The following is a 13,796-nucleotide window of genomic DNA, read 5'->3' as shown; positions in this document are numbered from 1 at the left end:
CTGGTCAGAGACGAGGGAAGAGGACGGACATGTCTATTTTCTCTCTCGTTTGCCTTGAAAGGGGTGCGAGTTGACGGTATTCTGTTAAATTTGCGCGTTTTGTTATTTTTATCAAAACAATTAGTGCAACTTCCAGCACAAAAAGACACGATCACGGCTCTTGCTGCTCTCTTTCTGCAGGCGACATGCGCAGTAGAACGTCTGTGACGTAGGCTGGTAATCCCTCTATAGCAAAGACTTTTTTAAAGACATACAACAGACAATAAACAAACAAACAAACAAAGGAGGTATAGAAAGGGGATATTATTATTATTAAATCATATCCCTCTATGGTATACCATGTTGCCCTCAGGCAACATACCACTTTTTGGCCTGTCACATCTCCACAATTCATCCCATTTAATGCTGTAATACTTTAAAAAAAAAAGAGAGGAGACCTTAGAGAACCACTAACAATGCTTTAATTTATCACATGACTTTCAAGAAGCCATACTGAAACCCTTTTTTGCAGACTTTTTCAAAGGAAACAGGTTTGCCATTTTGCTCCACTAAAACGGTCTGAAAACATACAGTAACTTCCTGGCCCTTTTTCATCTGGAAAAAAAATATTTACACTAATAGATTAGTTAAGTTTAATTTTTAATAGTTCCATGCAATTTATTTACTTATTAAATAATGGAAACTTGTTAAAATGCACCTGTTGCCCGAAAGCAACAACGTACCATTATAGAAAATTGCAATGTTGCCTTGAGGCAACATGGAATCAACATTGCATTATGAGACTATGGTAGTGTGTGTTTAGGTGTAAATATAATGTTCAAAAACATATAATTCATCATAATTTTGTTTTTTATCCTTAATAAATTTGATTTTGGATTCAGTAAAGTAAACATCAGGCTATTATGATGATGATGAGGAAGATGAGAATGAGAATTCGGATGAGGGTGAGGCCAGTGAAGGTGAAAGTCTACAGAGACTGGTGTTTCTAATGATGAACCGTAATAGTAGGCTACAATGTTGCCTACAGGCAACAAATCCCCAAAACTTCCAAAAATAAATATTTTTTTAAAAATGTCTTTAGATTATGTTTATTTAGTCTATTTTGAGACATAAAAACACTCCAAACATTTTTTCCCCCACTGGCATCATAATGCGTACCATAGAGGGATATAGTTGTTTGTAATAATTTATAATATTCTAAGGTTTTTATAGCTTTTCTTTCATATTTTGTAGTAGCTGAATATAATATCTGATTTCTATTTTGAACTCATAAAAATGTGTTTTTTTGGTTGACCATTTGCATTTATGGATGTAATATTTTCCTTGTAAAGATTCAACAAAAACAATTCCTTTCGCTTAAGTTTTTTGAGAAGAAGTGAGAATTATATCTTTTTTTAAAGTTTAATCTTGATGCCTGTCAAAAATGTAAACATGTCTTCTTCTAGTTCCATCCAAAACAAATAGCCTAGGTATATGACATTCAAAAAAAAGATGACAAATATTTTTCTCCTCCTGTTCACAAAAAGTAGGCTACAGTTGACATTGATATCTTTAAATTTGGCTGTAACAAAGGGAGTATCTTTGGCTATAACGAACTCGCGGAGGAAGAGAGACAGAGAGAGAGACAGATGTCAATCAGAGGCTGAATGTCCGGGTCCTCTCAGCAGTCGGTAAATTGAACATCACCCGCGGATGACCACAACATAGATGAAGAATCCTGATCATCCAGATATCCTATGAACCATTTCATCTTGTCATGTACCCCAGTGATCAGCAGAGAGCAGTGTACTCCTGATGAAGTACCCCCACCCCGCCTCAATCCCCCACATCTCTGACAGAACAGAGACCAGAGGCTACTGCAGCACAGATTATGCCCTGGCCTGATGGTGAGAGAGTGATCAAACCAGTGGCTTCCAGCCCTCCCCCACTACAGCTGCCTGTCTAACCCATCCACACGCAGTCTCCTGCTGCCTACAGAACACTGAGGGTGATGCTTCACTGCCACCTTTTCACTGATGAGATGTAGCTATGCTGTCTACATTAAATGAGGCATCCTGACCTGTATGGACCTGCCCTCTTTATAGACAACAGCATCTCCCATGGATCATATGTGTTTTTATATTAGGTATTTGGTTATTATCTGTGTACTGTAAAATAATGTTTAAAGGTTTTGTTGTTTTATATCCATCATTTTAATTGTTATATAAATTTCTTTCTTTTTTAAATTTTTAATAGATACATATTCTATTCCTTCGGCACCTTTAAATTGATGCTGATGGTGGAGTTCACACATACAAAAGGTGCAATTTAGACCCAGAGACTGTGGCAATACTGAGGCAAGATGCAATATATAAAGGAGAAAGTGCAATAATTACAATAATTATTACTTTGTATGAACTATGAACTTAGTCGTACTGTCTGTAAGTGATCTCTGTTGGTTGTGTATGTGAGTAGCTATGTGAAATGGTGTATGGTTTTAAAATCTGTTTGCAGGATGTAGCCTACAGCATTGATTGTCCAAGACAATTTTCCCTCCGGGGACATTAAAGTTTATTTTGATTGATTGATTGATTTGATTCTGTGTTAAAGAGATTGTGAAATGTATTAAATCACCATCCTGTTTGTTTTTACTCCCTTGAATAATAATTGTGCAGGACAGGTTATTTGTGGGCCTATATATTGTATTATATTGCAGTGCAAAATATCAGTTCAGTCTTTAAAAATGTACTTGAAGTGTCATGATGATCACAGTGTTATTGTCAGGTTTACAAGCTGTTCCAGTTTGGTGAGGGTTTTGTTAACTAATTCCACTGGAGTTTACTGTGGTGGATTGGAGCAAGTGAAGCTCATGAGATGAATGGAAACCAACTGGAAATACAAGCTCTAAAACACAAAAAGGTTTGCAGATGATCTGTTCTGTGTGTATTGTAATAAAAATGTGCTGAAATGAAGGGGCCAACGCCCTCTTCACTTCGTGCTTACAGTTTAATTGGAGCCTGTATTTTGTAATATTTTTCATTTATTGTGTTTTATCTGCACAAACCTTAACCGGTAAAGTAGCTAATGTGCGAGTCGCTCTGTGACAAGTGCTATATGAATAAAAATGTAGACTGTAGGCTATATAAAAGAGGGTTAGACCAAAGATACTCTATTTACGCAGAGGACTAGTTTTTCAGGTTGTGTTAAACTATCTGACATCGACACGTCGAGTCTGACGATCCGGGGGAAAAAAAAAAAACACGGAAGTGAAGAGTGGAGTTAGCAAAGAGCAGCGCAGCAGTCCCAGCTAACCTGTCCCACTTAAACCCACTGATTCAACCAGAGCCCGTGGTTTGTTCACGCATCGTCCCAGAAACATGCCTGAAGACACACACAGGTAAGAGTACAACACAATGCAGTTCAACTGGGACACGACAGGAGCTCAGTGTTTGTGAAGGATTAATGAGAGCACCGTCATTGTCCTCAACACAGCGTCACAACAAGTTTACTGTCAACTCACAGAGGTTACTACATAGATTATTACACAGGTTATTACATACAGTAATAGGCGACTGGAGCTCTGAGCTAACCGCTGCTCAACCTTTATTAGCACGGTGCTTACTGTAGCTGCTTTCAATCATAGACTGCATATAAAAGAGGTTTCAATCTAAACCTTTCTACTAGCACTAGCTCTAGATGAGCGTTCAATGTTTAATGTTTGATAACGTTATATCATGGTGTAGCTGTCAGCCGATGAGGACCATTTCTAATAGATCTTGTTGATCTAAACTAATTGATTGGTTCTCAGTCTAATGGTTGTTCTCTCTAAAACAAGTCATCACATGTACAATAGTCTGTCAAAAGTAGTCAAGAGCATAACACTATGAATAGCCTATTTACAGCACTGTAGGCCACTTATTCTCCTTGATTTTAAATGTGTTATAACCTATATATATATATACACACACACACACACACACACACAAAATTGTGTGAATACAATTTTGTATTATATTAGTTATACAAAAAAATAGTAGTGTAACCATTTGTCAGTGAAGGACTGGGCTGAGTGGTGGACATGAGGGACATTTCAATGGTCCTCTGCCATAGTGACACAACATCTAAACATTTTGACTTGCAGTGCTCACACAATGCCAAAGGGACGATTCATTTTGGGGGCACTGACTATTTATATGAGAAAGAAATGTAGTTTTGACACATGAGTGAACTTTTTTTGGAGAGAGATGAGCTTTTGCTAGTGAGCTATGGTGTTTTGCACTGATTGCTAAATGATCTTAGAGTTTTGAGAATGTAGCCTAATTTATGTTTCAAGAAATGAGCCAAACCAATGGAGAAAAACTGTAATAACATTAGGCATTAGTTATAAGTTCTCATATGAAAATGTACTGCACCGCTGTTGTTTTTTTGTTGTTTTTTATGCATCTGTGCTGGTGTCATTTCCCACCTGTTAATACACCAGCTGCACAGCTGATGGCAGGTGCACAGAAATAACCACAACCTGCATTTAGTTTGAAGCGGCTGTTCTGCTGTTAAGATTTGTGGTGCAGACCAACAGTTTTAATTGAGCTAGGCCTAATTCTCCAGTGGAAGTGATAACTGTGTAATGTCATCAGGGTTTGTGAGTGTGGTGTTCACATGTCACACCACGGAACAGACATTGTGAAGTGAACTCACACTGGGCTCCAGAAACCCATACAGAGACATGACATGTATTTGCTGGCTGAGTTTCCTTTGCTTTCTCTTGTCTGTGACCTCTCTCATGTCCACGCCTGTTCTGTTCCTCCATGACCAGCAGGATTGAAGCCATTAACACCAGTGCCAGTGATGGACTGGAGGGGTTCAAGGCTCACGCTGTGTTCCAGGAGATCAACAAGAAGCTTGAGGAGGTGAGGATATGTCTAACAAGACACTGTTTTCATCTGCACAACAGACTTACTTTTATTTTTGTGTTTTGTGTTTCTCAGAAATAATGTGCAGCTTATGTTGACTCAAGTGGTGTTCTCACTGCAGGCAGTGTTTTTAAGCAGTTCCCTTTGTGTCACCCCAATCAAACCATATTCATTTCAAGCTTTCTAGCCGTGCTGTCTATGCAATGAGTGGAGTTTGTCAACAATGAGAAAATGAAATATGTCAGGCAACTGATCAGACAGATTTACAGTTTTGGATGTGAAAGTCTTTAGTGAGAGTATGTCCTACTTTTGTAAATGGCAAACGAGCTGCCAGACAAATGAATTTCCCTTTGGGGATTAATAAAGTCATTCTTATTTTTATTGTATTTCATAGCGATTCAATTTTCATAGTTCAGTTTCTATCAAATCCCAATACTTTTGGCAGATATATGATAATAACATTCCAAAACTTTTGCATCATGTATGAAAGGAAAGTAATCCATAACCTGATGAAGAAGGTTATCTTAAAATGTATTGCGGTGTGAATGTGGTATGAATGAATAATGGTTGCTGTACGTGCTTTGGGTAACAATAGAAAAGCGCTACATAAATGTAATCCATTATTATTATTATATAGGCTGTGAATTCAAAGGTCAAGTGTCAAGTGTTTCTTTGTTGCAAATTTACCATTTACATTTGGTATTCCTTACTTTACATCCATGTTCTCTTAGCAGTCTTATTCTTGTGCCATGTGTAGATTAGTTGTTACAGTAAATCACCGAAATCAATAGCTACAAATATGTATTGTAATCTTTGTATGTATTCATGCACAAAACTAGCAAACATCTTTAATATCTTTAGTGTTTGTTTGTTTTTGTTTTTTTTAAAGTAGGGGAGACCGGGGATGGTTGTAACAGCATCACTTTTACCAACAAGGGATAGCATTAGACTGATGTGATCAATACCATGTGTTATCACTCCCTCACTGATATTGCATATGAATTTGAATGGTTCTATGAAGAAGTGTGTAGGTTTTACAGCCCAAAAACATTTTTTTTTAGGTCAGAAACGAATCTTTTGACCAAATCCAAGTTCTGACTAGTATCGATACCGTTGGTGTTTGAATTGGGTAACTTGTATAAGATGAAAGAGAAGGTTCTTAGGTAAAATGTGAGTCATTTCATCAATGTTTGTATCAAACCACCATGCTGGTACAGCTAGTCAAACAATGACTGACAGGGGCGAGGATGGTTGTTACACCTTTTATCTTTGTTGTTTTATTAAGTGTCATTAAATGTCACCATCTTTCCTGGAATTTTACCCGGATTATGAGCTGCTTCTGACCTCCTGCTGAAGGTTTCCATTCATACACACCATCCACTGGTATTATCAGAATATGTTCTTTAATACAGCTTTCTAATGTTAGGATCCACACCACTGTCACTGCTTATTTAGCCATCAGTGATGAGTTATTTTTGTTCATACTGAACCACAGGAAGATGCTTTAGTGTTTGAACATGCACAATAAACTTACATAGATGCAGTGGCACTCCTTGCATTTGACATCAAATAGTGAATTCTGTGATACAGTTTAAGAAGTTCAAGGCACTGCTACTTGTAGTGGACAAATGAGGGTATTATAAAATTTGAGAGCTCTACCATGAACACTATGCAAGTTATAGGAGCTGAGAAAAAAAATGTTACAACCATCCCCGGTCTCCCCTACATAGTTTTGTGTTGTGTCATTTTGTGGAATCTGTTAATGTTTTGTGCATTAAAACATTTTCTTTTGCATTTGTATTTTGGTAAGGTGTAATTCAACTTAGTAATGTGTTTATAGATCTAAGTCTCTGAAACACAATAACCCTTATGGTCCCATGAGCAGAGTTTTACATCATAAATAAAAACTTAATATGCTTGTAATAGAGATACTGTTAACTGTATGTAAAATCTAATTGTGTTTTAAACAGGACGGGGAACAGTTTGTCAAAAAGATTGGTGGAGTGTTTGCCTTTAAGGTGAAGGATGGCCCAAATGGAAAGGAGGGAACTTGGTTTGTGGATGTGAAGAATGGCAAAGGCTGTGTTCACAATGACACAGGTAAAAAAAAAGTCACCTTTGGTCTCATATAACAGTGTAAACATATAAAGCTCAAGGCCTGCACTTTGCTGCTTCACCTGTGTCGTGTTATCAGACTTTCTTTGTATTGTGAGACTGTTAAATTCCTGGGAAAAAAAGCTGTGTAAACATTTTTGAGTTAAATGTGCCTTTATTCTTCTTTTCTGCAGCTAAGAAAGCAGATTGCACTATTTCCATGTCGGACACAGATTTGTTGGCCCTAATGACAGGGAAGATGAACCCTCAGACTGTGAGTATTCAGACTTGCTCTAGTTTATGTGAACTCATTGACTTGCAGAACTGATACATGTTTCAGTCTGACCATGACAGAGCAGCTGGCTGCTGGTGTATTTGTGTGAATGCGAAATTTATTTTATTTATTTATTTAAGGAGGACAATGCACATTAATTGACATAATAAAATGTAAAGGTGCCAGTGTTAGCCAACGGCTAGTTTCCGACTGTAGTCCTCCTGGCAAGGTGTTAAAAGCCATTAAAATAAACACAAGGACATGACAACAGAATTCATAAAACAGGACAAACACATACAACAAACACATGTATCCAACAGAAACCAACAGACAAAAACTACAAAGAAAGACAATTAACATGACACTATTATAAAACAAAAACAAGAAGTGTAGTGCAATTTAATAGATTTAGGTGAGATGGACTATTTATGATGGATAAAATGGATGAAGATGCAACAATGCAAGACCAAAACAGGGTTTCTTAATGGAGTTGTGCTAGGATGGGTTGAGAACACAACGAAACCAAATATAATACAGTGTGATAAAGTGCTACAGTGCGCAAAAAAAGACTGTCATGGTGGATGGATAGATGAAATGGGGGTGCAGCAATGCAGGAACCAGAGCAGCATTTTTGTTGGAGTTGTGCTAAGATGGAATGAGAAACACAAACGAGAACCAACAACATACAATGTAATAAAGTGCTACAGTGCTCAAGAGAGTTGTTGGAAAGGAGTGCAACAATGCAGAGACCCGAGACACGATTTTGTTTGGAGTTGTACTAAGGTGAAATAAGCATGGGGGACATGTGAGGTAGTACAAGTAGAAATAAGGCTTTTGAAATAATAAAATGTCCTTACTTCATTATAAACCCATGTGGGATAAGTGAGATGGTGTCAGAACATTAGTCGAGTAGGCGTCCCTTCAGTGTTGTGTTGACAGCATGTGGCCGTTTGTGGCTGAGATCACACCTGCCAGACAGAGTTGTTTTAGAGAGAAATGCAGAGTCTGCTTGATGAAAAACTGTCCCTGAAGGCAACGCGCATCAGCGGTTTTGCATGAATTTCCCTCTAAAACAACTCTGGGCCGGATTTACTAAGATCCCAGATAGCGGGCGCTATATTGTTTGCGCCCGCTATAATATTGCGTGTTTGGTTAGTGCACGCAAAACAGGTGATCTACTAAGAGTAACCCGCTAAATGAAAACACGTGCAAACCGCAATATGTAAATGAGGGTTTTGCGCGTCGTAATCGTTTCCGCCATGGAGAGAGTGGACAGAGAGCTGGACGGACGAAGGGACAGAATGACATTTGATCCGATGCATACAATGACAGCATGTGTGTTCATCTCTCTCGCGCTCTGTTTAGATAAATAAACACAAATCGCTACAGGGCCCAACTCGTCATATACTGACGAACAGGCAGCAGCTGCAGCGACAATCACACACCTATAATATGTGTGTGTGTGTGTGTGCCGCCCATGATCGAGTGGATTAATAGAGAGCTCAGGTGGGACACATGGATCTAAACGCTCTGACCACTGACCAGAGGGATCAAAGACGGGTGAAGGCAGCGGTGACGTGTCTCAGTCCGGGACCGGGACTGAGAGACGGAGCTGAGCAGCCTGGTGAGAGGAGAGGAGAGGAGAGGAGAGGAGAGGAGCGCACTGCAGGACAGACGTGCCCCGTGCGTAACGGCGGGTAAATGACTTTTAACACGGCTGAAAAACTGTTACAAAATTACCCAGACGTGAGGAAATGCAGAGATGTAAGATCACGGGGCTCTGACAGGTATCAAATCAATAAACGCATACGTTTTGGCGAAGTTGTATCAGTTAGTACATGGTTTTCAGACGTGGTGAATAAAGACGCAAAAACAGCCACCGCAATCTCTTCCTGGTTTGGTAAATCACATTGCACGCGCTAAATAAATCTATTTGCATCTACTCCTCCCAGTATTCTGCACGTTCTGGCTGAAACGCCCATATTTACATATTCATCAAGGCAAACACGCTAAATGGATCACACGTGCTATTCTGCCCGTGTGAGAGACGCAATCCTCGGTGCGTCCGGTTAGTAGATCAGGTTCCACATGTGTTTGCGCGTGCAATCACGTTTGCACACGTTTTAATACACGCAAACCTTTAGTAAATCCGGCCCTCTGTCTGGTAACGTTGTGTTATTATCTCATAGCGTGGTGAATGTGCAGGTCACAACTTGTCCACCAGAGCGTTGTGGAGTTGTTGGATTGTGTATTTGATGAGTTTGATGAGGGAAACCAAGAAATTCCATTAGCCTCCGTAGCGTAGCTCTGAGCAGCTCGCGGCTCTGCTCCGCCGTTCTAAAAACAGCTTGCACCGACAATTAAAGGTAACGAACCTACTGCTATGACTATAGCGATTATGGCAATGGGTCAATTTGCCAAAATGTTGAACTATCCCTTTAATGTGTGTGCCTTGGTCCCAATAAAGAATGGAGTGTGTTTGCCAGATGGATGTGGTACTGACAGGATATTTCTAAGTGTCTGGTTGACACTGACAGGAAACCCTCAGAGTAGAGGCCATGGAGTCTCTGCTCATAGGATGAAAACATAAAAAAGAGAGAGGCCCGACCATTAAATGAGGAGCGTTCCATGGCTGAATGAGAAATAGAAACTAAAGGACGACACATGTCCATCCTCTGGACACAGTAATGTGTGACTCATTAACACAATCACAGTCGTTTACTTTGACTCAGTCTTACATTCATATCATTGTGCTGTTTGAAACAGTCAATATGGATTGATGAGCCACTAGGAATAGCCCCAAACACATGCACCATTTCCTTCTGTTTGGTAAAAAATAACAATGGCCAACATTTTGAAATATATTATTTAATACTATCTTTGTGTTTGTCTTGGCTTGGGGCAGAGGCTAACCATGATGAGACAGACTGATGTAATGTGATGTTGTCAGCTTGATGTGAGCGACATGGTGACACTCAAAAATATACATAATGGCGATGGTCAAATTTTCAAAGTTTTGACATTGTGATGTCAGTTCGATCTTCTTTATTTGTCTTTTTTCAGTTTTGTACGATAATCCTCTTTACATTCTCAGCAGCCTTGTCTCACACTTTGGTGCAGGGATGTTTTCAAACTCTGGGATGTGATGGGTAAAAGTGGTGAACCATGCAGCCCACCTCTATGTGGAGCAGACTGATGTGATGACACATCTGTGCCATCAGGTCGCAGCCATTTTCAGTGATTACTTGTTCCAGGAGAGAAGCCGTCACAGTGTGTGTCATTAGAGGACTGACCAACAGTTTTTCCACTGCGTCATCAACAATCACTGCAAAGTCAGAGTTTCTTTGTTTAGGTTTACGTCTTATTTCATGTGTCAAACGAAAAAGCTTCTGCTCTCTCAGAGCTGTTGTATTATGACCTCGTGACCATTTTTTTTTATTCTACTAATGCAGTGCCTGGGTTCAGTTTCCTGACACTTCATAGGCTGTTGTTGCTGTTTCCCATGGTGATTCTTTAAACCAGCAGCACGTTCTCTCTTTAACACTGGCTTGAACTACGCCTAGGGTTGCAAAATTCTGGGAATTTTCAATGTTGGAAACTTTCCATGGGAATTAACGGGAATATATGGGAATTAATGGGAATATATGGGAGTAAACGGGAATAAATCCGAAATTTACAAAATTGAAGGTTGGCCCTTAACAGGGAACTTGGGGGGGGGGGGGGTAACATTTTACTCAACATTCATGTTTTTGTTGTTCAGTAAAAGAATTGATTGTTCATAGAAGAATTAAAACTTGATAAACTTCTACTCACAAATAAATCTGTTGAAATATCATGTTTTTTAATTGTATTATTTTGCATGGATGTATGACAAAACAAAATATTTACATTTATGTTTAGATATGATACAGTTTGTTTAAATTACCCCCAATTTACAGTTAATTCCCATAAATTCCCATAATTCCCATAGAAAGTTTCCAATTTGGAATATTTCCTAAATTCCCCAGCTTAACTTCCCATGGAAAGTTTCTGGAAATTTACTGGAAATTGTCCGCCCCTTTGCAACCCTAGATATGATACAGTTTGTTTAAATTACCCCCAATTTCCAGTTAATTCCTATAAATTCCCAATAATTCCCATAGGAAGTTTCCAATTTGGAATATTTCCAAAATTCCCCAGCTTAACTTCCCATGGAAAGTTTCTGGAAATTTACTGGACATTTTCCGCCCCTTTGCAACCCTAGATATGATACAATTTGTTTAAATTACCCCCAATTTCCAGTTAATTCCTATAAATTCCCAATAATTCCCATAAATTCCCATAATTCCCATAGGAAGTTTCCAATTTGGAATATTTCCAAAATTCCCCAGTTTCACTTCCCATGGAAATGTTCCACCCCTTTGCAACCCAACTACGCCTCAGATTCAGAAGTGTGGATGACAGTGTTGACTCTCTCTGCTTTGCAGGCGTTTTTCCAGGGCAAGCTGAAGATCACAGGAAACATGGGACTGGCTATGAAGCTTCAGACCCTGCAGCTGCAGCCTGGCAAAGCCAAGCTGTAGGTGAGAGACGGGAAGGAGCTGTGGCCGTACCTCTGAGCACCGAAGGAAGTAACAGCAGGTCTGGTTCAGATGAATGTTACAGGGTTGTAAACATGCTCATCACTGGACTGAACCACTTCCCTCCTAGTGACCTCACAGGCTGAGCGGGGGATTAGTCAGCACCCTGCCAATCTAACTGGACAATAAGATAGACTGATCATTAATTCTCTAATCAAGTCCCTGCCAGCAGGCCTCCCTGTGATAACACTGTCAGTGCTCTAGAGTAGAGACAGGTGCTCCTACTTTGTCATACTAATTCATGTCCATATGTTTCCAGTATCTGTTGCTAATGAAATCTTTCAGTGTATTCTGTATGGAAATGTTGAGTAGATCAGGTTGATGTACTTTTCCACAATCATGGACACAACAGTCTAAGTCTAAGTGCCTCCTCGTCTCAGCCCAGAAAATGTCCGTCACTGTGGCCGCCCAGTTTAAGAAGATCTCTACAAAATAAATCTGTCTGTCCTGCAGTGTCCACTGGGTGGTTTTCATTCATGTCAGAATTTAGCGCTCACTCTTCTTGGCTAGTTTTCCTTGACTTCATGTTTCTAATCATTTTGCAGACATAAACAAAAGGCCAGAAAAGTTTATCTGTGAAGATCTGTGACTCGTAATAAAAATGGATTTAAGCACAAGCTGGCCCCGCCTGTTTTATGATGAAGGCTCCTTGATGCTGATGTTGAGTTTATAGATGTTAAAATGGAAATACTGGCCAGATGTTAGAACATAAGCTTCAGTGTTTATTCAGTAGACATTAAATTTACATGAGCACACTCCTGGCTGCACAGAATATGAACATGCCCCCTCCGCACTACGTAGGGGCCTGTTGGAGGTTTTATTAGCGTGGACTGCCACTAAAATGCTCCTGTGTTCAGATGCGACAGCACTTGGCTGAGTTCCTCTTTGGAGGACTTTTCTGTTTTCCGGCAGCCAGCGAACTGGTTCCAGACTGCCACGCTGTAGTTTTTCCTTTGTAAATGAAGAGCATGGCTAAAAGACAAATCTGTTAACTAGCTCTGACCCAGATTCCACTGCAGCTTTGGCTCAGCTCCCGTAGTTCTGTGGGTCTTGGTTTGTAGTCACACTGGGGTTATTTCATTGGTCACTGCTGAGATTTGGTAAGTGTAATGTCTCATCTCTCAGGTCTGATTTATAGATGGAACATTTAATAAACGTGATTAGAAATCAAATGAACAAAACAGGAAGAATACAGTCTTGTGTGCATTAAAAAGACTAAATAAATGGTGGATGTTTACCTGCACTTTTCTGTGAACAATAATTGTCACAGCTGCATTGTTCTTATTGAAACATTTCCAGGTTGTGGAGGTGATATACCAGATCAGTGTCGTCCATGTGTTTCTGCTTGATGTCACCATGACCTTGACCTTATATAACACAGCTGTTGTTACTTGTCCAGGAAAATCATTACGTATGGTAAGAAGTTCTGTGTTGTAGGTTTCCAAAAACCCACTTTGTATCGCAGGAGAGGATGAACAGAGGCAGCAGTCAAACCAGAAGACCCCTCTCTATCTCCACAGGGGCAAGAACGCCTAAACAAAAGAAAAATACAAATGAAACCATGTAACAGAATAGACAAACTGACAGTAAATGCTACATATTGTCATAAATGTCCCACTTGGTTTACACGCAGCAGCTGAGAACACTGACTGGGAGGGACCGGAGTCCTTGATTCATGTTCTGGTTTTGGTCTAGTCTTGTCTTATATTAGCGCATCTGTTTCAACAGAGCGACTGTGTCGATGTGAAATCATTTTTATATTCTCCTAAAAAACAGAGGCTCCCTGAGTGAGGTGCGTAAGGTCAAACACAACCCTTGCTGTTCTGAAGCGACTCCCAAACAATGATCTGAAACATGAACAGCGAGCGTTTCACAGACTATTGGAACAGACGTCACTTTGAGAAAGCAGTTTGAACATCT

The 13,796-nt window shown here is 39.7% G+C and overlaps 1 protein-coding gene across 2 annotated transcripts; it reads left to right on the top strand.

The window, feature by feature from the left end:
* Window positions 1-3,241: 3,241 nt before the first annotated feature.
* On the top strand, window positions 3,242-12,493 carry scp2b (sterol carrier protein 2b). 2 transcript variants are annotated; one of them, XM_083969444.1, is made up of 5 exons: window positions 3,242-3,376; window positions 4,796-4,886; window positions 6,860-6,989; window positions 7,178-7,257; window positions 11,724-12,493. In XM_083969444.1, the coding sequence occupies exons 1-5, from the start codon at window positions 3,357-3,359 to the stop codon at window positions 11,817-11,819; spliced, it is 417 nt and encodes a 138-aa protein (XP_083825570.1). In that variant the 5' UTR covers window positions 3,242-3,356; the 3' UTR covers window positions 11,820-12,493. The 2 variants fall into 2 exon arrangements, with proteins under 2 accessions (XP_083825570.1, XP_083825569.1); XM_083969443.1 differs by having other exon boundaries at window positions 4,793-4,886.
* Window positions 12,494-13,796: the final 1,303 nt, after the last annotated feature.

Source organism: Trachurus trachurus (assembly GCF_905171665.1).
Source record: "Trachurus trachurus genome assembly, chromosome: 4".
In the NCBI taxonomy this organism is placed as follows: Eukaryota; Metazoa; Chordata; class Actinopteri; order Carangiformes; family Carangidae; genus Trachurus; species Trachurus trachurus.
Note: the sequence above shows the minus strand (reverse complement) of the source record. Positions and strands in the feature narration are given on the sequence as shown.

What these genes read in the sequence shown, in the direction of transcription:
- scp2b (XM_083969443.1), top strand. Translation starts at nt 3,357, where the DNA reads ATGCCTGAAGACACACACAG. An exon ending in TCAACAAGAAGCTTGAGGAG is followed by an intron (nt 4,887 to 6,859) that starts GTGAGGATATGT and finishes TGTTTTAAACAG; the next exon opens with GACGGGGAACAGTTTGTCAA. An exon ending in GGAAGATGAACCCTCAGACT is followed by an intron (nt 7,258 to 11,723) that starts GTGAGTATTCAG and finishes TCTGCTTTGCAG; the next exon opens with GCGTTTTTCCAGGGCAAGCT.